The sequence below is a fragment of the Prionailurus viverrinus genome, chromosome B2 (genome assembly GCF_022837055.1).
Source record: "Prionailurus viverrinus isolate Anna chromosome B2, UM_Priviv_1.0, whole genome shotgun sequence".
NCBI classification, from domain to species: Eukaryota; Metazoa; Chordata; class Mammalia; order Carnivora; family Felidae; genus Prionailurus; species Prionailurus viverrinus.
The window spans coordinates 18,582,675-18,607,326 of record NC_062565.1 but is presented as its reverse complement, the minus strand read 5'-3'; the positions used below and the strand labels follow the sequence as shown (position 1 = coordinate 18,607,326).

At 37.5% G+C, this 24,652-nt stretch overlaps 1 protein-coding gene across 1 annotated transcript in view; it reads right to left on the bottom strand.

Moving 5' to 3' along the window:
• Nucleotides 1–24,652, bottom strand: part of LOC125166398 (uncharacterized) — a 301,490-nt gene that overhangs the window by 174,187 nt on the left and 102,651 nt on the right. Inside the window, exons 12-13 of the mRNA XM_047860338.1 lie at nucleotides 12,877–13,140; nucleotides 9,042–9,219 (exon numbers count right to left, since the gene is read on the bottom strand). Of these exons, the coding sequence (XP_047716294.1) occupies nucleotides 9,042–9,219; nucleotides 12,877–13,140 (442 nt within the window). The remainder of the gene's footprint in view (nucleotides 1–9,041; nucleotides 9,220–12,876; nucleotides 13,141–24,652) is intronic.

The following is a 24,652-nucleotide window of genomic DNA, read 5'->3' as shown; positions in this document are numbered from 1 at the left end:
GAAGTTTGTTCCAGAAAGCTTGATGGTCCTGAATTGTGAATAGAGTGCTGGTAGACCTTCCCATCATGTATCCAACGCGCGCGTGTGTGTGTGTGTGTGTGTGTGTGTGTGTGTGTGTATTTCTCAGCGGAGGAGTATGCTTGGGCTCAAGTAAGCCCCTGCAGGGCGAGGATTGCATGCTATTTTGGTTTGCATTCCCAGAGAATTTGGCGGCCTTCTTTGTTGACGCTGGTTACACAATAAAAACTTGCCCGAATTGAATGTTGCATCAAAAAACATATATAGATGTTGCCAGAGACCATTGTGTATGCCATGTAGGTACACACAAAACAAAATTATCAAGCATAACAAATATTTCCCTAGCCTGCCCCCTAAAAAGTAAAACAGCCTAAAAGATGGTAATAATGCAAGAATTATCATGGCTTTTTTCTTCTAGCCTTTCATAAATACGTTCTGGCCTCAGGCATCCACCTATTTGCAAGGCTGATCACCGCTCAAAATACCGGCCGTGGGGTTAAATTCAGAATCCTCTCAAGAGTGCCTGTGTGTGTGTGTGTGTGTGTGTGTGTGTTTGCAAGTGAATCTTAAAGTCACTTTTTTTCATGATTTGCAAGTGAATTTTAAAGTGTTTGCAAGTGAATCTTAAAGTCACTTTTTCATGATTTGGGGGGTAGAGTGGATTCAGCAGATTCTGTCTGGAGCCTGTCAATGTGAGACAGCTTGTGAGAGATCATAAACATATTTTTCAGATAGAAACGTTGCAGCCATGAAGACGTCACGTGGCCACCCCTTCCCTAAGGTTTGCTCCTTTAATTGTAAATAGCCAGAAAGCCATCAAGCCAGAGTTTAATAAACTTTTAATTTGAAATGAATTACCACATGTTGTGTTTGTTTACCCATTATTAAATCTCTTAGCAACATATCAGTGGCAGAAACAGCATACTGTAGCACAGCCCTGATATATTAGAAAACAAACCCATGGGGGATATTAACTGCTAATAATATGTTTAGGAAGCCTCTAAGAAAAATAAATAAATATAACCAATGTAGCAGAGACACGTATTTGAAGAGGTTGTTATGTTCCGTTTTTGTATAAATCTATTCTGAATGGGAGCAAAACATCCCCGTGCAGTCTTGGACTATACGGCTCAAATCCGTCTCTGAGCTGAGAGCAGAGCAGATGCAAATCAGCCTTTTCCAAGCATTTTCTTCAAGCATAAAACATTCTTCCTCTCACAGTACACAGTGTTCTATTGATCATGTCAGTATTTATGTTTCTTGGAATACCACCTGTCTTCCTTTTAGGGGAACTGAGGGCAGCGTTCTAAAAGCTAAGTTCCGAGCATGGTGCAGAAGGTGTGGAAAATATAGCCACAGTCCCACGAGGAAAAACTAGAAAGCAAAAATGATCTGGTGACGAAGAGTCTGACAGTAATTGCTTTGCGTCTTCAGCTCAGTATCCTAAAACTAGGTTAAAATGTCAGTATCGCTGAAATATTATTACTGTTAAGGCAGAACCTATTTTCCCAAAAGTTGAAAATTATAAAATAAGATTTTTGGTTCCATGCTTAATCCTAAAATGTTGGGAGGAAAAAAACAAGGAAGAAAGAAAAAGAAAGAAACAGAAAGAAGGAGGGAAAAAAGAAAGGAAGGAAAAAAGAAAGAAAGAAAAAAGAAAGAAGGAAAGAAAGAAAAAAAAAAAGAAAGAAAGAAAGAAAGAAAGAAAGAAAGAAAGAAAAGAAAGAAGAAAAAGAAAAAGAAAGAAGGAAGGAAGGGGAAGGGGGAGGGGAAGGAAGGGGAAGGGGGAGGGGAAGGAAGGGGAAGGGGGAGTGGAAGGAAGGGGAAGGGGGAGGCGAAGGAAGGGGAAGGGGGAGGCGAAGGAAGGGGAAGGGGGAGGCGAAGGAAGGGGAAGGGGGAGGCGAAGGAAGGGGAAGGGGGAGGCGAAGGAAGGGGAAGGGGGAGGGGAAGGAAGGGGAAGGGGGAGAGGAAGGAAGGGGGAGGGGAAGGAAGGGGAAAGGGAAGGGGGAGGGGAAGGAAGGAAGGGGAAGGGGGAGGGCAAGGAAGGAAGGAGAAGGGGGAGGGGAAGGAAGGAAGGAAGGAAGGAAGGAAGGAAGGAAGGAAATCTACATTACACATACACATTTTTTAGTACCCCACAGTGGCTTGAATTGACTGGACATTTGAACTTGGAATTTAAACAAAAAATCAACTGCAATGCTTTCTTTTTATCTAAGAAATTATAATCATTTCTTCTACATTTCTTGATTTGTTAACTCTTGATGATATTCAACCATCAGAAAAGATTTAGACATTTATTTCCTTTTCTATATCTAAGACTCCCAAATTAAACAGGTAATATTCGAATGTTGAAGTAATTTGTTTTCACAGAATAAAGGCATCCCAGACCCTCCTGTTGGAAGGCCTGACCATCTGATTCAGTATAAAGAAGAGACATTGGGCTGAAGTCATTCTCATATAGACACACAGTAAGTCTCAACCACAGTGGCCACCCATGTCCTCAATAGAACTGCCCCACCAATTTGGAAAGATTCTAAGTCTGGCATTGGCTGGCTTTTTATGGCACTGTTTTTTCTTACACTGCCAGTGCCTTAGGCTCATTCTATGTACTCCACCATTCCATCCTCCCCTTATCACACCAAGCATATTGACAATAGCATTGTTATCCACCTAAAATAAAAAAAATTAAAGTCTTAAACTTATTAAGCTCCAACACAGAATGCTTAAACTCAACTTAAACCTGTGCATTTTGAGGACAATCAGCCCTACTTATTATCCTTCAAAACTAGACCATGATGTCAGTCACCCATATTCTCTGGCTACAAGTAGAACAAATCCAAGTTCTCAAATGTGGGAAACAATACACCTTCATCAACTTGCTTGATAGTGTTGGCATTGACAACCTAGGTTCAGTATATACAGTAGTCTCCCTATCTGGGGTTTTGTTTTTCATGGTTTCAGTTACCCGCGGTCAACTGCATGGCGGAAACCAAATGATCTTCCTTCTGACATATCGTCAGATCAGCAGTAGCCTGACGCTACGTCACAGTGCCTGTCGTTCACCTCACTGCATCTCATCACAGAAGCATTTTATGATGTCACATCTACAGTAAGATACTATGAGAGAGAAAAAGAGAGACTACATCCACATAACTCTAAGTACGGTACTTTGTTATAATTGTCCTACTTTATGATTAGTTAGTGCTGTTAATCTCTTACTGTGCCTAATTTATACCTTAAACTTCATCATAGTTATGTATGTATAGGAAAAAACATAGTATAATATATCTAGGGTTCACTACTATCTGCAATTTCAGACATCCATTGGGGGTCTTGGAACGTATTCCCTGCTGATCAGGGAGGACTACAGTATCTCATATCTAATTTATTTTCACAAATATTTGTTTAAAGCCAAGTGACGTCATTAGATATATATAAATTATGTATATAAAATTTCAACATAACCTTCCCAGTTATATGTAACTCTATAAAGGGACATTTGTTTGTCTGGAGGTGGTTGGTAATTTAGTAATCACCAGCTGATGATAATGGTTTCCTCACAAGCAAACAGGTCAGGTATGGCTATGGAAGCCGAGGGCTTGTACTGGACCCACCTCTTAGTGAAGAAAGCAGTGGGTTCTAGAAATTGAGTCCAGCAATCAGTTGAGTCTTACTCGGTTCAGCAAAGCATAATCTCCAAGGGCTTTGGGAAACTCCAGACACAAGAAACATTTATCAGAAGTTGAGTATGAAGTTCTGTGTTGCCCAGCTGATAGGCAGAACAAGCCAAGAAGGCAGATGCTATTAGGAAATCAAATACTGCAGGCTTTAGATCTGGCCATTATGGCAGAGATCCAATATCACTTCCCAGGAAACACTGCTGTTTCCCTGACCTATGCTCTCAACCCAACGCCACCTTACTCTATGCACTCTCTGTGGTGGAACTCAGCCACTTAGCAGTTTCAGGTAGGGTCTTTGTGTTTATGCCTCTCTAATGGACACATTCTTCTCCCTTACTTTCCATCTCTCTCCTGAGCTTCATGTGCATTTTCCCAAAGATCTCCTAAACATTTCTACTTGGATACAACATGGGGATCTCAAACTCAGTAGCTCCAAAATCAAGCTCCTGGTTTTTTTTCCCTCTAATCTTGTCCCTTTTCCTTTATTTAATACTATCTGCTGGTTAATATTCATGTCTACCCGTGCTAAAATATGAGGAATTATCCTTAATTATTCCTTACCATCAATATTTAATCAATCAACAGGGACATTCTTTTCTTAGTCCTATAGTTATTCTCTTGCACTTTTTTAATACTTGATACATTTATACTCTCTTCTCCAACTTACTATTGCTGCCTTAATTCAGACCCTCTTCTGTGGCTGGCATTATTCTAAATTTTTGTTAACTCATCTGATTTTAGACATGCCCTCTTCAAATAAACCCTCCTAAAAATTACCAGAGGGAACTGTCTAAAATGGAAATTGAAATACATCACTTCCCTTCTTAAGATCCTTCAGTTGCTACCCACTTAATACCAACTTCTCATCAGCTTCAACAGACACAAAAAGACACTGAAGACAATAGTGAGGGAAAGTTATTACTATTCTAGAATGAATACATGGATAAATGGTGAAAAAGAGGAAAAGTAAAAAAGAATAAAGACTTTTTCAGATATAAAATGGCTAAGAGAGTTTGCTACTTATAGACCCAAACTGTAAATGAATTACAAAAGATTTTTTTCAACAAGAAGAAAAATGGAACCAGAGTGAAGACAAACTATATAAAAAGACTATGAACCACAAATATTGATGAAATGTGTCAGTAAATTAATTTTCTCTTGAGAGTAAAAAAAAAAAATAACTGAGTTTTCTGTTTAAGGAAAGAGTGAACTGAAACCATAGCCAAGAATAATATGAGAGTACATGGAGGTGTTTAATAGGTAGGCAAAATATACCAAAAGTCCTTGTCATGTTCAGGAAGAGAAGAGAAAAACCAGATGGACTTAGATTTTGTAAAACAACTTTTAGGGGTGCCTGGGTGGCTCAGTCAGTTAAGCATCCAACTCTTGATTTTGACTCTAGTCATGATCTTACACTTTGTGAGTTCAGTCCCCTAGTCCGGCTTCCCACTGGCAGTGCAGGGCCTGCTTGAGATTCTCTCTCTCCCTCTTTCTCTGCTCATCCCCCATTCATGCTCACTCACTCTCTCTCAAAATGAACAAACTTAAAAAAAAAACAACAACAACTTTTAGTTAAAAATGTAGATAAGAAAATTCAGGATGACATCTGAAATAATTAATAAAATCTATAGATGATAAACAGCAGAGGATAAACAAAATAAAATTATTTTTGGTGAAAGAGAAATGCAGGAAATAAAGTATTTTTTAAAAGCAAACAAATAAGGTGGCAAAACTAAATTGCAAAAAAAAATGTTATCAGCAAGTACAAATGTAACAGCAATAACAATAATTACAAAAAATTAAACTCATCTATTAAAAGACACATATTAACTACTTGTCTTGAATACAAAACTAAAATCTAGATTCATGCTGCTAAGCCATACTCAAAAGAACACCACAGATGAATTTTAATTTTTAATTTTAATTTATTTTTTTAAAGATGGGCTGTATTTTTTTTTAATTTTTATTTGAGAGGAAGAGAGAGAGAGAGAGAGTGCAAGTGAGGGAGGGGCAGAGAGACAGGGAGACGCAGAATCCGAAGCAGGCTCCAGGCTCTGAGCTGTCAGCACAGATCCCAATGCAGGGCTCGAACTCACCAACCACAAGATCATGACCCAAGCCAAAGTCAGATGCTTAACTGACTGAGCCACCCAGTTATCTCAAATTTTATTTTTTTTAAATAAATATTAGAAAAACAACATATGCCATAAAACATTTATCAAAAAAAATTAGGTGGTAGTATTAATAGCAGAAGAAATAGAATAAAAATTGAAGCATTAATAGGCACATAGAGAGAGACTACCTCTGTATGAGAGAAATAATTACATATAAACTAATAATCATAAAATTGCATGCATTTAACAACACATCTAAAATATATAACACAATATTGATAGCACTATAAGGACAAATGCACAGATCTAGGTCAGAATTCGTGATTTCACCCATATCTACCATATAAATAAAACTGAAGATAAATAACTCAAGCTTTCAAATCAGGACTGAAAAGTAACTCTTCCCCCAAACCTGAAGAAAATAGGAGTACAGAAATAATAAAGCTAAGTATAAATACATGGAAAACAAAAGATCAACGGAGAGGGAGTCTTGGTGGAGATAGATAGCAGTTGTAAATGTTTAAAAAAATGAATAAAAAGATAAAACCCAACCAAAACTGATAAAGAAAAGCTAAGAAGGCATATATTAACCCCAATATGAATAATGAAAAGAAGACTGTAATAGTGGTATTGAAAAATTACAATAGTATTTTTATGTATTTTCCTATAGAAACATAAAATATCTATAGAGTAATACTCAGAAAACATTGGTTTCCTTCAAGGAGAAGAACTAGTTTCCAGTGGGACACAGATTTTATTCTGAGCAATTTGAGTGTATTCCCTAGTCAAGAAAACTGGAACAAAAGGAAATAAACTTTAAAGATAATAAACTATGAATACAAATGTAATATACATATATCATGGGTATAATGTATAACATATATTATAGACTTAAAACACGTATATATCATAACATATATTGTATTATGTACATATGTATATAATATAATCTAAATTAAATATGTATATTATACATTATATATAATCATATATAGTCATAGTATTACTATAGATTATATGCACAATAATACTATGACTAAGTTAATTCAATTGATTTTTTAAATGAATTAAATAGAATGTGTGAATAATCAGTAACAATCAAAGATTGAATTAGAAATCAAGTGCTTCCCATGACTCATTTCACATTAAAAAAAAAAAGTCCAGAACTCTTACAGATTAGTAAGAAAAAGTTTTAGGGGCACCTGGGTGGCTCAGTCGGTTAAGTGTCCGACTTCAGCCGAGGTCATAATCTCACAGCTTATGGGTTCAAGCCCCACTTCGGGCTCTGTGCTGACAGCTCAGAGCCTGGACCCTGCTTCAGATTCTGTGTCTCCCTCTCTCTCTGCCCCTCTCCCACTCATGTTCTCTCTCTCTCAAAAATAAATGAACGTTAAAACAATTTTTTAAAAAAGAAAAGAAAAAAATGACCCAGAGGAAAAGCGAACAAAATATAGGTATAGACAGTTCACAGAAGATAAAAACCAAATGGTCAAAGAAACATTTGGAAAAAATGGTCAAACTTAGTCATATTCAGGAATATTCTAATTCAAGCAAAGAGATATTTCATTGCAACTGAATTGGCAAAACTGACTGTAACAAAGATTGATAGGATGTGAGCCAAACAATATCCTAGACATCTGTTAGAAGGGCAAACTGATACAACAATTTTGATGGCAGTTAAGTGTGTGCCCTGTGATTTAGTGATTCCTCTCCTAGGTAGATAGATGCTAGTGAAATTCGCACCTATGTGCTTAAGGAGAACATGCCCAAGAATAAACACTGTAATCTTGTTTACAATTGAGCCAAACTTGAAACAACATATAAAATAAAAATAAACACATTTTGTTAAAATCATGCACATTGCTATGTATGCAATTATATGGCAAAGGAATCAATAAACCAAAATATATATATAAGTGTGTGTGTATGAGCTGTGTAAATCTCAAGGATAATGCTGAGAGAAAATAAAGTTGCAGAAATAGGTATAAAGCAAGGTTACTTACATAACCTTTAAAAACATAGAAAAGACATTATACATTGCTGATAATTACATACATCTGTAGGAAATGTATTGAAACATACACGGAAACTATCAATAGGAAGTCTAAGAGGGTTGGAACATAAGTAGCAAGCAGTTCACAGGTGACCTGAATCACATGTAAAATGTTACTGTAAAAAAAATGTTTATTTATTTTGAGAGAGAGAGAGAGAGAATGCACTCTTATGCATGCTCATGCAACAGGGGGAGGGACAGAGAGAGAAGGAGAGAGAATCCTAAGCAGGCTCTGTGCCACCAGCTCAGAGCCCAATGCGGGCATCAAATTCACGAACCCCAAGATCATGACCTGAGGCAAAATCAAGAGTCTGGCGCCCAACAGACAGCCACCCAGGTTCCCCTAAAATGTTACTTTTTAAAAGAAAAGGCGTAGAGCAAAGATGGCAAAATAGCAAGAATGGACACAGCTGGTTACTATTACTGGTTTTTGTTATTTGCTGAACCATATGTTTGAAATATTTGCTAATTTCCAAACTAAAAAATAAAGTCCTTACTATAGTGCCTGGCACAGGAAAAACATGTATCACATGTAATTATTATTACTGGTAAGTCTTCTAATATTAGTTGTACTACCAGTTCAGCCCCTACTCTTGCTCCTGATACTATTATTACTGCTAGAAGATACAACCTGTTAAAGAATCTTGTACATCTTTTGGTAAAGGAAATAATTCGTTCGCAAAAAATAATAGTAATCGCTAATATATCCCTTCTGTAAGCTGTACAGTAACTAGTTCAGAGAATGTTATTTGCTTATTTAGTGCTTGATTAAGCCAGTCTTTGAAAACAGCTTTATGAAATAAACTATATTAGTTGAAGACTGCTTTATGAGAGTATGTGCTCTTTCATAGCCATTTGTTGGTTACCACTCTTGTGAGCAAGCAAGAAACTTCTAGAGCTTTACTTTAAGCCACAAGTCCATGGAGAAAGACCTGTGTTTCAATGAAGTAATTCTACAGTTGATTATAATTAGTAAATAATTATGCGGTATGGAAACTAATATTCTTGTCAATGATTACATTCTCTTTAAGCAGCATGGCATAGAAATAACTACATTAATAATTAAAATTTCTTTCTCAGTTTTCTGCAATATAACACAACTTGAAATATTAGTAATAGAATGCTGAAGACGGTCAACTAACCCTGAGAAGAGCGTAGGGAGGATTTTAGCCTTACCATCCAGGGACGAACAAATGTTTTCTTCTGTTTGTTTCTCTGAAAGGCCAGCCGTATTCTCCACGCCTGATTCTGCTGTCTCTGCTCCAGCCATTAAAGAAACTGGAAATTCGGGAGGAAGCTGAGTCTGCCTTTCATAGGTTGTTTGATCATCCAAACACAGAGGAAGTTTAATAACCTATTAAGAGATAAATCTCTTATCTAAACTGTTGAAAATATTTCACACACAGTGAATTTTACCCTAGAACAATGATACAATTTGCAAACTCTAAACGGTCAATGGCGAATCAATTTTCCGAACCTTATAATTGCTTTTGTTTGGCGGCTTTACAAAGTATGCTTTTTTTGTAGTAACGATTTACATAATTGCTTTAGATATTTTCATTGCTCTATTTAGTTCTTAGTTTTTCCTTTGTTTTACCTTATAATTTTCCTTAATATCTTCTTGCAAATAACACTATCTGATACTTACTCTGGGATCAAGTTAGCAAATATTCATTCTGTATTTACTATCTCCAAGAAACAATGTTTTTAGTCCAAAAATAAAGGACAAAATTGTAGACTCTAGGCGTGACTGTATGGGTTTCACTGTGCAATTTTTTTAACATCTCTCTATGTTTACAAATTTAATAATAAAGTGCTTGGTGGAAAAACTCCATGACATTGGAAGTGAAATATTTAAGAAAGTGAGGAACTTTTGCCAGGGAAAAGTTAAAGGTTATTTTGCTTGCATAATTTCTCCCCTTGTATTTTTTCACATACCCTAGGGGGACGAATCAGACCTGTTCCCCAGTCTCCACACTCGGACTGTGAGCCTGAATTCTATCCCTAAAAGCAACATGGTAGAACATGTGAGGTCATGGATTAGCTACGTGCTCTGGGTTGGCCACAATCTCTTTGAGTGTGATTTTTTTTTTTCCACTCACAGACACAGGAGAGAAATGATCATAATTTTTCTGACTTATTTCCTTTAATATCTCCTAAGGCTGCATTACAGAAATGACTTTCCTGTTCTAGTATCCCATTTACCTATCTTTTCTCTTCTCTAATCCAAGTTACTTTTTTTTTCCTGAGAAACTCCAAAAGAAGTACTCAAAAATTACATTTACTTGTTCAAAAATTGCATTTGAGAAGACTCACATTGGAAAATTCCTAATATTTAAGAATTTCACATAAGAGGAAAATCGGATTTCAAGATAAAAATATTTCATTTTTATCCTCATGAAAAAGAAGCAAATGCATTCCTACTTATGCTGCCTGACAATCAGAAAATCCTATCTTAAATAATGACACTATTCTCCTTGATAAGACCCACGGCCCCCCCATGAAATATACAGAGAGAAAACATTTATTAACAGATAAGAAAGTCATGGACAATTACAGTCATCTGTAATGAATAATGACCAGTGGGCTCTACAGATAAGCCATAATACTACATTTCACCATTTTTTAAGGGAGTCAGAAAAGAAAAAGGAAAATTTTAGTAATGTGTTTGAATCAAGTAAATTTTCATGAAATCTAGCTTTCTAATGTTGTTTTTCAAATAGCTACTTTTCTTGACCTTATAAATTTTAAACATCACTTCTTGATTTATCCTAAATATAACACACTTATGTCTTTATAATCAATACCAGCACTACCGAAATGACCTTTATGAAATAAAATTGGTGCTGAATTTCCTTGCCATACTTAACACAACACTGAATTTTAGGGAACAAATAGTAAAAAAATCATAGATGCCTTTCACATTCACTAGTAAACTTATATCAAAATTTATTTGCTTTTATAACTATTTTATTTCCTTTTGATTTTTTAATGTGGTATTCAAATCATCCACTTATAAAATATTTTGTTTGGGTTAGCTCACTTCAAAATTTGAGGGATTTTTCAATAACTCCTTTGAATTCATTTCTAATGGTCTCCCTTTTCAAATGTATTTATATCAGCATTTCTAAACCATAGAAGGTTTTATAAACTTCAGATCCTGATACCCCACCTCAAAACAATTGAATCAAAATCTCTGAGAACAAGATTTGGACTATTTCTAAAGTTTCCTACATAATTCCAATATACAGTCAGATTTATCCCAGAATGGTGACTATTTTTAGAATGAGTAGAAAGGTACATATTTATATTTATATTTGTTTTCTTAACAGCAACCCATAATATCTCAAAAAGATATTTCAGCAAAACATTATAATGGTATTCGCTAAGAGGGGGAAACATGCCGGTTGATTCAACATAAAATACACAGGAAACCGGAAGACCATCACATAAGAAGGATATATAGCTGCTGATTTTTAAGCCAAAACTACATGTGTTTCCTGGAAATGTCCGTATTTAATAGTTCCATCACTTAAGTGGGTAGATGACAGTGATAGATAGATGATACATACATACACACATAATACATATATATGTACATGTACATACATACATACATTAGATTAGATTGATAGCAACCTAGCTAGTTAGCTAGATAGACAGACAGACAGACAGACAGGGAAATGTCAAACACTCAGGTAAGGAAGAAAAAAAAAATCATAGCATTTTCTGATACGGGCACTGTGGAAAACCATCATAATCAGAAAGAATAAATTTGCACATAGAGGACTGAAATAAACTAAAATTCTGTTGGAATGCTTTACACTTAAGGTATGCTGTTATTTTTTTTTTTTTTTTTGGATCTTCCGTGGTGTCTTCCTAGAATGAATTTCTGCAATGACGTTTCTGCTAAAAGACTTGGTTAGAAAATAAATTTCCAAATATGTACAAATAAATGGTGTTCACCCAAGGGTTTTTTGGGAGTGTGTTTCGTTTTTAATTCTTGAGGTAATTAAGACAGCATGCTTTGAAGTGATATGTATGGCAAAGGGAGTTTGGTGAAGACCATTTTCATCCCGTGGAAATGTGGGTCATTAATTATCTTATGTATGAACACATGCTTGTCTCATCAAATAAGTGGTGAGCATCAGGAAGGCACAGACTCTATCTCATTTCTTTTGCATTTCTAGAACAAGCAATGCCCAACACAAAGTAGTAGCTCAATTAGTACATTGGATAAGGAAACACCATCGCCCTATACCCAAGTTGATGAGCCAGATCAGATCCGGCAGCAGCAGATTATAAACAGAGAATTGAAGGATTTGGGTGCCCTTCTCAGCCTGCTCGTGACATAGAAGTTTGGGTTAAATTATCTTTAAATTTCCTGCTAATTCTGGAATTTTATTCCTTATTTGTAGACATCAATTTAATCAGCATTAAGAAAGCATTAAGATGTAAATGCTTTCACAGATTTATGATACATGTTGAAATTTTCAATAGCACGAAAGTCAGCTAAACGCTAGAAATAAGCAGTTTTAGAAAAAAAATAATGTTTATTTTTGAGAGAGAGAGAGACAGAGACAGAGAGAGACAGAGTGCAAGCAGGGAAGGTGCAGAGAGAGAGGGAGGCACAGAATCCAAAGCAGGCTCCTGGCTCTGAGCTGTCAGCACAGCCCCGGATGCGGGACTCAAACTCACAGATAACGAGATCATGACCTGAGCTAAAGTCGGACGCTTAAATGACTGAGTCACCCAGGCACCCCGGTTTCAGAAAAAATTGAAGTTCTTTACTTACAAAATCATATCACAGGCACATCTGTGTGGCTCAGTCGGTTGAGTGTACATCCGAGTTCGGCTCAGGTCATGATCTCGCAGTTCGTGAGTTCAAGCCCCACATGGGGCTCACTGCTGTCAGCCTGCTTCAGATCCTCTGTCCCTCTCTCTCTGCCCCTCCCCCACTTTTGCTCTCTCAAAAATAAATAAAACATTTGAAAAAAATCATATTACAAACCTGAAAGTAGAGATTGCACAGCCAGTGGTCCAAGTCCTGGCACATCAAATCTTCCATTTTCCTGAAGCTGTCGAATTTCTGGTCATAGTGACCTCGGAGAAGGGGACACTTGAATTTCCCATCCACTACATCGAAGTTGTTATCACACACAGGGAAGGCTGCCCAGCCCACAACCCAGTCAAAAGAAGCATATTTTCCACGAAGGAGACAGAGTTCAAACAAGAACGCCATGCCAGGTTTCACATCTTTCTTCGGAGGGAGTGCCTAGGGAAGGATACCAAGGCAAGGGGAGATCGGGATGCGTGTACACAGAAATGTGCTACATTCAAGGGCCCCTATATACAATTTAGAATTAAGGACAGAGTTGGGTTTTACTTCCATTGGTTGCCCTTAAAAATTCACTATTGTCAATAATGTTGCAATAAACATAGGGGTGCATATATCCTTCCAAATTAGTGTTTTTGTTTCTTTGATTAATATCCAGTGGTGGAATTATGAGATCCCATGGTATTTCTACTTTTCTGAGGAAACTCCATACTGTTTTGCACAGCATCATCATTTATAATCGCCAAGATGTGGAAGCAACCTAAGAGCCCATTGACAGACAAATGGATAAGGGGGATTTGGGGTGTGTGTGTGTGTGTGTGTGTGTGTGTGTGTGTGTGCAGGAATATCACACAGGCATAAAAAAGGATGGGATCATACTATTTGATACAATACGGATGAACCTAGACTAGAGAGTAAGTCAGACTGACAAAGACAAATACTATATGAGTTCACATGTGCATGGACTCTGAAAAAAAACAAAGAAATAAACAAACAAAAAGCAGATTCAGATGAGGAAACACAGAGAACAAACTGATGGTTGCCAGAGGGGAGGAGGCTGGTGGGGATGAACAAAATGGGTGAAGGAGAGGGTGAGATACAGACTTCCAGTTACATACTGCATGAGTCACTGGAATAAAAGACACAGCATAAGGAATGTAGTCAGTGATACTGTAATAGGGGCGTATGGGGACAAATGGTACCTACATGTGTGGGGAGCATAGCGTCAGGTGTAAACTTGGTTCACTATGTTATACATGTGAAACGGATGAAACATCGTGTGTTACACCCAAATCAAAAAAAAATTGAAGAAAAATTCACTATTGGATGTATTTGCATGCATAACCTTTCCAGCCCAAATTAATCGAGCAACATGCCAGCATGAAAATGTGACCCAAGCAACAAACTTGATCCCGCCCATTCAAGATTCTGCACTTGGTAAGTTACCTAACACGGTATACTGAACTTCCGGTTCCTTTTGCTTGAGCTGCTGCTTCTATAGTATAACTATTTCTATCAGTTGTCACCATCATCGTTTTACTTGCCTGCCACTCATCTTTGTAGTCTTCACGTACCCCAAACGAGTCCTTTACACAGAAGAAATGCTTTAAAAAAAATTGGTTGAACTTGGGTGCCTGGACAGCTTAGCTGGTTAAGCGTCCAACTCTTGATTTCTGCTCAGGTCATGATTTCATGGTTCATGGAATCGAGCCCCATGTTGGGGTCTGCACTGATAGCAAAGAGCCTGCTTGGGATTCTCTGTCTCTCTCTCTCTCTCTCTCTCTCTCTCTCCCTCCCTCGCTCTCCCCTCTCCAAATAAATAAATAAACATTTAAAAAAATAAAATAGATACAAAATGGTTGAGCTATCTCACTCCAGAGAAACTAATCCCAGGTATAATGATAGCTTAAATTACTATTACAACGTCTACCTCTTCAAGGAAAAATAGTGTCCCATTTAATTATGTGACCCTCCTGTTTATTTCAGTTGAAACTGTACTGCACGTCACTGTATAAGCAATTTGTTGTCCATGCTAAATAAATAGTGTTAGGCATAAAGATGGATGAAATGATCCGATTGACCAAATCATTGTTCAGGTCCCCAGATGTAGAGATGGAGCTTGCCCTTTGGCCTTTTAAAAAAGAATTTCAGGAAAGTGAATAATCTTTTTTTTTTAATAGAGCATAGGCTTGGGTTTCTTTTTCAAATTCTATGTGAATAATTGTAAACGGACAAAGATAGGGACTTGCCTAAGACTATTTTATAACAATATATTTAGCCAAAAGTGTGTAGGCATATTTTATATGATTTATGTAAATATTCCAAGACTCAGTTTATGTTTAAAATGAAACAGAAGCATCTGTTGAAAAATACCATAACCCTGTGGCAGCTGCTATTAAACCATTAACAGGATCAGGTTTCATTTAAACCAGATTTACCATTTTCTACAACAGCCCATGGGAAAGCTAAAAACATTAGACACAAATTACTGACAAAAGAGATTCTTAATCAAGCCATACTTTTCATTTGGCTAGTTGGCTGTGAGTAACCTTTGTGATAAGAGAATCAAAGCTAACTGAGAAGGAGGAGGAGGAGAAATGAAGTCAGAAACCTGTTTTGAATCATCATTTAAAAATAAAGCTGAACCGATGCCATTATAATAATTTCTTCTACTCTTATCGGTGCCTTTAAAAATGCCCCTCTATTACTAACCTGATCTTACTCAGCTGTACATCCAAAATAGATAAAGTAAGAATTTGACCACTACTGACCCAATTCTATCATTAAGTTCCTGTGGTCTTGGGCTAGTCACTTTTTTTTTTAATCAAGGTTTCCATGCACTCAAGTTTCCTCCTCAATAAAAGACAAGGGTATAAGCATCTTCCTCAGTAAATTGATACAACCATTGGGTTGGACAATAAATACAAACAAAAAGGTCATAAAAACATGAAATGCACATAACTAGTATTATTATCATTTTAAGCCTTTATTTCAAATATCTCTAAGACGAATCAGATTACAGTGTATTTAATAAAGAAGAAAAGAACCTATCGAGGTTCAAATTCATCTGTAACTTTGTAAAACACCAGTATCATTCCGCATGAGGAACGACAGTTCAAGGCCGCTAAACAAAACCTAGTAACGCCAGGCAGCATGTGTCCATGAGAAGCCAGTCCTCATGCACGAAAGGAAATTCCACGGCAGCCTATTTTACAAGATAGAAGAGTCACATGCAGCTACCTTGACAGCCCCAAAAAAATAAATATATGAACAAAAATCTAGTCACTGATATTGATTGAAAAGGAGGAAAAGAGCTATATGTTATCAAATAAAGGAATTTATCTGACAACAGTTGTCTTATCTTATTTATTCTTGTAGTCTCTTTCCCTCGCCCTGTATCACAGGAGAGATCTGTTGCTCTGTAATGTGTAGCTTGGGACTCATTCTTTTCCTCTTTAGCAAGAAAGGATCACCGAGTTTCATTGTATCTCTCAGAGGATCCTCTCCACCAACTTGGATATTTCCACAGCTATCTTATGGTGTGATAGTTCTGTGAGTATTTTACAATAGCTTCGTAAGTGAGTACTATAAAATGAGGGAAATAAATGCATGGGTCTCTGCCATCCACCAATGCCATCTCATCAGTCCCGGTGGTTGGGGGTCATAATGTCCTTGGAATAATACCTTTATTTTCTGAGTACCAAGAAGGGCCTACTTTTGGAAGGAAAACACACTACAGACCTAGAGTTCACTGTATAGCATAAAGGCTATGCATTTCACCTTCCATGTGATAGAAGGTACATTTGAAAGGAGAGTAGAGAACAAGCAAAATCCAAGAAGAAAACAAGAATTTTGAAGGCTGAAGCCTACATGGAAAATTGGAAGAGAAAGTAAAATTCTTAGATACCAGATACCTGGAGATTGAAGCAACTCAGAGAGGATTAGGGTAAGCCTTATAAAATGATGAAAATGCATATCGATAAAGTATTCTTCAATTTTTTGGACTTTCTGAAATTTTGAAAAGGATTGTTATTTTTATGATCAGAAAAAAAATTAACAAAGTAATTTCACCAACAGAAGACCTTCAAAGTGCTGCTTCTGCTTTCTGAGGAGGGTGGTCAGAAATGACCATAATTCTCACTATAACACAGAAAAGACACTGGCTAAATTCCAAATTGTGCATATTATTGAACCCACTGGGGAACTAGGGCACAAAGAAACTTAGGGAAAACCTAAACCTCAGAGAGGGGTAAGCCCTTCATATATGACCTTGGACTAGAGGTGGCTTTTAATCTTAGGAAATAGATGAAGAAGCAGACTTGTCACTGGGTAGGAGGCTTCGCAAGTAAATGGAGAATCTAGCTGAATGTTTAGCCATCTTGGCCTAACGTGGAATATCGAACACATAGGAGCCCCAGACACAGAACGAGTCCTCATCATCGACCAATTCTCAACCTTAGCACTTGTATCCAGCGCTCAGCCGCATGTGAGTAATTGGGCCCAGGGTGAGAGCCAAAGGGAGATCTCCAGTGGCCCAGACATCTTCAGGCAGGGCGAGGGAGCAGGGCAGAAGCCTACAGTTACACGGTGCTTGGATACCAAACCCGACTAGAAGGAGGGATTTTTTTACACCTCAAAACTCTTGAAAACCAAGGATGAATTAACACTAACCAAAGCTACAACTTAACCCCAACTTAGCTTAATTCCAACCAGAGACATCCTCCCCTCACCACAGCTGCCTGACAGAGACAGCTTTTTAGTGGGGGATAAATATCTTCTACTTCAGTCTTTACAGTTCATTTACACACCATGTTTGGCACAAGATGCAGCCACAGAAACAGGAACATGTGACGTCTAGATAAAAGATAACAGCCAATGGAGACCGACCCACAGCTGACCCGGCTGGTAAAATTAACAAAGACATTAAACAATCATAATTGAGATAAAGAAATAAAGGAAAAGATAGAAGTAAACCATGAGGAGGAAGAAACTCCAAGAGGGAACTTTTTAAAAGTTCTCTAAAATAATAATTAATAATAATAATAATTATTTTTTTAATAATAATTTTCTTTAAAAACAATAAAGTACTTTGAAATGAAAAGTTTATTGAGTGGACTTCACAGTAGAAATGGACATAGCAGGAAAAGGATGGATGAATTCTAAGAGAGATCAAAAACATATCCCAACTGAAGCACAAAGAAAAAAAGAATGAAAAAAGAAAAAAAGAAATTACCAGATCAGGGCATGTAAGACCCGTGGGAAAATAATGAACACATGGAATTGGAGTCCTGAAAGAAAAAGAGAAAGACAATGGTGCAGAGAACAATTCTGAAGAGACAGTGGCTGAGGATTTTCGAAAATTGATGAAAGACATCAACCCACAAAACCAAAAAGCTCAGAAAACCCCAAGAAGACAAAATAAAAGAAGGAAATAATACCTAGCTTATCAGAGTCAAGCTGATGAAAACCAGAGATAAAAGCCTTAAAAATGTAGGGCCATCTATGATATGTAACAGAAAAGTTTATTATTGGTGGTCAAAGGGCCAAGTATGGTCAAGTATCCTTATTCCCTCATTGTGAACTCCTTGATGTCATATAAAAATATTTATATCATATGGAAAATTCTACTTTCATTTTGTTGTTGTTGTTCTGTAGTCTGGTCATGTAAAGTTACTTCGGTCTCTTGCACTAAACAAAAAATTTGCAGAAACTTCTGTTAAGAATAAGCTCCACTTTTTGCTTCTTGGGTAGGCTGGTTCTTACCTAATTGACATCTTTTTGTCAACTTATATTTATCGTATAACTTGTAGTTCCTTAGCATGATATTAAAGGCCCTAATGCACCCTCACCACAATCTAACTTTCTAGCATTATTTCACAATAAACATATATTATTTTAATTAAATATAATTAAATAATAATATAATTAAAATATCAAATATATACAAATAAAGTATAGTCAAAATTATTTTCTCAGATGTCTGCCCATTACACACACACACAAACACACACACACAGTCTGTTATCTTCTCACAACACCCTTTTGTCAGGCAATCCTTCTTCCTCTCCCAAGTTTTGCTCATTATAACCAAAGTATCTTGAACAATACCTCTGAGGTAACAATTTCTAATCTACAGGTTCTCAAGCAGAAGTACAGGCAGACATGGCCCGGACATGGGCTAGGAGCCTTACACATTTTCATAACAATTACTAAGATGTTCTCAGAATTTTAAAGTCCCTAAATGTAAAGGAAATAATAACAATAATAAGAAAAGAGGGACAAATACACAATGACTTCAGAAAAGGGCATTTTTAGAAATTTTGTTGAGGAATACAGGTAATCTAATAAAGGCACAGGTGGCAGATACAACACAAAAATTGAGAAACCGTGTTACATTCGACCCCTTGCTCCGTTAGAAATCTGTTGTATAACATGCAAGACAGTTGCTCATTCTCCATCTGAACCCTACACTGGCTGATGGGAAGGTTTGCCAATTCATGAGGTAAATTAATGCCTGCGGGAACAGTTCTAACTGTTAGGAAGCTCTGATCACTCCTAAGAAGCCATATTGTCATTAATGCTGTTTGTCAAATATTTCTAATATTTTCTGTTCATCAAATATTTCTAAACATATGGTAGGGTTGCGCTTCCTAGCTCCTTTGTGGGTGGGTGGGCCCTTGAACTAGTTCTGTCCAATGATCTGTGAGTGAACATAACAAGTATCACTTCTAGGCCAGAGTGTTTATTGTTGGTTCTAGACCCTCCAGAGTTCTCTTGTTCTGTTCTTTGTCACAGTGACAAATGATGTTCCAGACAGTGATCTTTCAATCAGTCTTTGACTCAGAATGAGAATGGCTAAAACAGAACCCCCAGCTTTCCTAAAGTGGACATGGAGTTTAGGTGAAAAATAAGTTCTATTGTATTAAGCCACTGAGATGTTTTGAGGGTTTTTTGTTTCTTTCTGTAGAATAACCAAGCTGAGGTACACTGATTCATTGGCCTGCTTTGTATTGACTCAAGTTCAGTCTTCGCTGTTCTATCAAGACGATTATTATGACCAAAGAGCTTCGAGCCACCAGTCTCAGTCACCAGAGATAAAGTCAAGGATGTAGTGGTTTTTGTCAGGTTCATGACCAAGTCAATAGCTGAGGAACATGCAGATACTCATATAATGTGTACCTCCGTAGAGAAGCAGAATACTCAATAATGCTTATGTTGTTCAAGGTAGGTCGACAATGGGGCTATCTGCACATTTCTTTGCTTCCAATTCTTCTAAATGCACCTTAAATGGTTCATTTAGGTGCATTGACTTTAACTTGACCTTAAACATGGATTACTTCAGTCCTCATTGTTCAAACCCATTCCGTTTAAGTGCTTTCCAACTTTAAAAGGGAAGCTATATATCTTAGTGGTTAAAATCATGGGCTTTGGCCTCAAACAAACATGAGATCAAATACCAACTGATCACTTACATAGGTAACCTACCATCTCAGGATCTTGATTTTGCCATTTATTAAATGCTGGCCGTAGTAGCATTTAGTAGTGGAAGAGGAGGGAGGACAGTGGTGATAAAGGGAAGGCGGCAGCTACACAGACTGGGAAGTGAACTAAACAGCGTCCTCTAGGACTAACATTCAAAGAATAAAGGGAGTCCAGGAGGTAAAGAAATACACTTAATTTGCAGTAGAAATAGCAACATGTTCTTTCTGAGGCAGACAACTCTGGACAGATGATTGGGAACTGATGCCACAGCCCAGGGTAACCTAGGTGATCCAGTGAAAGTTTTATAGTACCATTGTTTTCCTTTCCAGTCCCTCAGCCAAGATAAATAAATAGGCACATTAGTTCTAATCCCCAGTCTTTCTGCTGTGGGATAAAACACAGTAATGACTCTTGGAAACTTTTCTTGGACTAGGGATCAAGGACGGACGGTGGTAACAGCTATAATAGTTCCCGAGAGAAAACCTTCCTTCCCACACCACTGGAAAACCACGCGCTCTCAGGTGCAACTGTAGTATTTCTAGTTCCCTGTTTTAGAAAATTGATTTCCTTTGGTTTTCCTTAATCCTAAAAGGCAGTATGTCAATAGTTGACATTTATCGGAAGTTGATGAAATGCAAGCAACCCTTTCAATCGCTTTACCCTTGTCAACTCCATCACCACAATAATTCTAAGAAGAGGATTTTATTATTAGCTCCATTTTGTGAAGGACACAAATGAGACAAAGAGATTGAGTTCAAGGTCACACAGACAATAGATGTCGACGGTAGGGCTAGTGTCTGACTCTTGGCAGTCTACGGCAGGGCCATTCAGGATATGCTTCCTGATGTAGGAGATGCTACAGCAAAAAGCCTGCCTTGGATTCATGGAGAAAAGGCTCAAGGGGATTCTTCTCTGTCCTATTTACTTCTCTTCGTGATTCCTACAAACTGAGGAGCTAGCGCTCTTTCTCCACGTGTTTCGGCCTGTTCTCTCTTAAATGGTTCACTTTGAGGTCAGGCATTGAAAGTACACACGGGACTGACCGAGAAAAAACATTTTTTATTTCAATAAAACCCCATTGTCCAGGATCCTTAATTAAAGAATGAGTTCTTTCTGAAGGGCTAGATTCACCAGATAACTTACAAAATACTAATTCTGAACAAAAATCTTCCTGAAATGGGGTCACAACTCTATGATCTCTCAAAACCTCCAGTCCCGGGTCTAATTTTTTGACTTCTCAACAACAAACTGTAATCATCTGAGAAACATCAGCAATCATACAATGACATCCTCAAGGCTCTAGACTAGCAGTCCCCCAAATTTAATTTGTCTAAGAATTACCCAAGGGTGCTGATGAAAAATGAAGATTTCCAGGCCTCGTTCTCATCTTGAATCACTAAGGTTGGGATGAGTCTCAGGAATGTGAATTTTAACAAGCATGCCAAGGTAAGGTGATTCAGATGGTCCTTCAGACCACACTTTGAGTATCACCATCTAATATGGACACAAAGATAAGACAGATTTGTGCGTCCTTGATCGCGTGACTTACACAGCGTCGGGCAACCACCTTTCTCTTGGAAATCAAACTGATTCAGACCTGAATAATTACAGGCTGAAAAATATGACCTTTCCTCCATTTCCCATCACACGTGACTGAAACCAAAAAGAAATATATGGCATGCCATCTCATTATATCGAAATTCCATTACCTGACCTCAACCTCAATGTGTCATAACTCATCTCTACGTGCTACTCAAATGTTCAACTAAGAATATTTCACTCCAGGGAGATGGCAAAATCTAATTGAATATTTTAATTTAGGAAATTCAGTTCTGGGATTTCCACACACACACACCCCCTTTTTTTGACTGTGAAAACAAAAAGTTGAATTTTCTTTTCAGTTTCTCCTTGTTAGGCAAAAGATAAATTTCCCCCTCATTGTCCCTGAGAGTTGAACACATTGGGGAAAAATTGGGCACAGCCCATTACTTTTACAAACCCCAGTGACTGAGCCTCAATGCACAAAAAGATGGCATTTCTGAACATCTGCAGCATGATTAGATCAAAGACCAACAAATTAACCACAAATGGTTTTACAAAGGAGCAGACAAATGCATCATTTGGAAAGGAGAAAACTTTTGGCAATAATTGCTTATCAACATTTTTCCTTTGGGCAACCACTTTGTACCAAAGACATCTAGTAATAATAGTCATACCTATGCCACATTTTCTATGTTACAAAGTTCTTAAAGGTATATTATCACATCTGATCACGTCAATCCTTTTATATAATTGATATTAGCCCATTTCACAGGTGATGGGGAAAAAATGATTTAGGAAAGTAATGATTGGCTCATGTTTTCTCAGGTACTAAATTGTTGATTTGACTATATCAAAAATGATAATCCAAATTCATTATGTATTTCCATTCATTCATTCACTCACACACATTTTATTAAATGTTCATACTGCACTTAAGCACCATTTTTGGCACTGAGAATAAAAATAATTGAATAAAGACAAAGAAGCTTCTAGGTCTCGTTAATCTATAATCTGATGCGGGAAGGGATAATCAATAACACATCAGACCATTTTAATAGCAATAAATGTTCTAATTTACCACTACTGATATTGAAATAACAAAAATAAAATTGTGATGCACTAGAAAATGACCAGAGAAGGAATAAATCTGTTAAGAAAATCTAGTCTAAGACAGTGATACCTAACCTGAAACCAGCCATGTCACAGTTGAGGGAGGAACCCTAGTAGGTAGGAAGCCACCACTAATTCAGTGGCCCTACAACAAGAATGAGCTGGTTGTGTTCAGCGAATGGAAAGTGAGGCTGGAGTGAAACCCACAAGGAATTTGTATTTTATTCTAAATGTAATGGAGAGCCACTGGGAGATCTTTTTTTTTTTTTAACATTTATTTATTATTTTTGAGACAGAGAGAGAACATGAACAGGGGAGGGTCAGAGAAAGAGGGAGACACAGAATCTGAAACAGGCTCCAGGCTCTGAGCTGTCAGCACAGAACCCGACGCGGGGCTCGAACCCACGGACCGCGAGATCATGACCTGAGCTGAAGTCGGAGGCTTAACCTATTGAGCCACCCAGGCGCCCCCGGGAGATCTTAAGCAAAGGCTTGACATGATCTGATTTGCAGTTTACTAAGTAGGCCCTTACTGGCCCTTGAGTTCTAATGATGATTTTGTTTGACCAGAAATCATTTCCCTGCTCCCACCATGAGCTTTCAGAGACCCATCAGTTGAAAAGTCACTGACTATTGCTTGGTAGGAAAAGATCACTGGCCCTTTTCTTCACACTTAACAGGACATGCGACCTTGGAGAAATTCCTTAACTTTTCTCAGCCCTTTGTGGCTCCACTCGGTGTTCATATGAGAATTAGGGCCTTAAAAGTAATTGTAAAGCATTTTGTGTAGATGTTGAAACATTAAAACATATCCCCTCTGAATGTGAGTGAGTTCAAATATAGAAGCAAGTTTCTCCTCTTTAGAGAATTCAGAATGATTTGATTGTTGAATGGCATGCAACGTGGAGAAGAACTACTATTTTGTAACTAGGGCATTCTTAACTCTGAATACAGCAAATGTGAACAGATGTAGAGAACAGACACAAAGGGCAAGGATGGATTTATGGCACATCAGAATCATTTCCAATAAAATAAAGAATGTGAATCTGCATAAAACACCAAAAACAGTTCTAAAGTTAAAAACATTTCAACTAAAAGGCAGGCAATAACTGACTATTTAAAGTCTGCACTGAGACTCTGGACTTTTTAGATTTGCTCATTTTAGAAATATTTGAGGGGCACCTGGGTGGCTCAGTCAGTTAAGCCTCCCACTTCGGCTCAGATCATGATCTCACAGTCCGTGAGTTCGAGCCCCTCGTCGGGCTCTGTGCCGACAGCTCAGAGCCTGGAGCCTGCTTTGGATTCTGTGTCTCCCTCTCTCTCTGCCCCTCCCCTGCTCATGCTCTGTCTCTCTCTGTCTCAAAAATAAATGAAAACATTAAAAAATGTTTAAAAAAAGAAATATTTGAGACAGCCACATTTCTAGGTGCTAGATACAGCAGTGAACAAAATAGACCCAACTCCTACTCCCTAAAGGTTTCCATTCCAGTGTTATCAAATATTCTTAAGATCTTAGCATGTACTGTAACAGCCTCATTCCTAAATGTTAGTTTACTACATGATACAAGATCTGTCCTCCAAAAGTACAGGGAAGAGACTCAAAAGAGAGAGAGAGTTTTGGCATTAGAAATAGAAATAAGTCTGGTAAAAATAAAAAAGAAATATAATGGGCATTGATGAGTAATTTAGAGAGATAGAAAAACCAATATAGCAGTTCTTGCTGCTTCCTTTAGGGTGGATTGTGAACCTCGGTGTTTACTCTGTGGGGTTATTCACACCTGGGTTTCAATCTCAGCTTCAAACGTATGGGCAAATC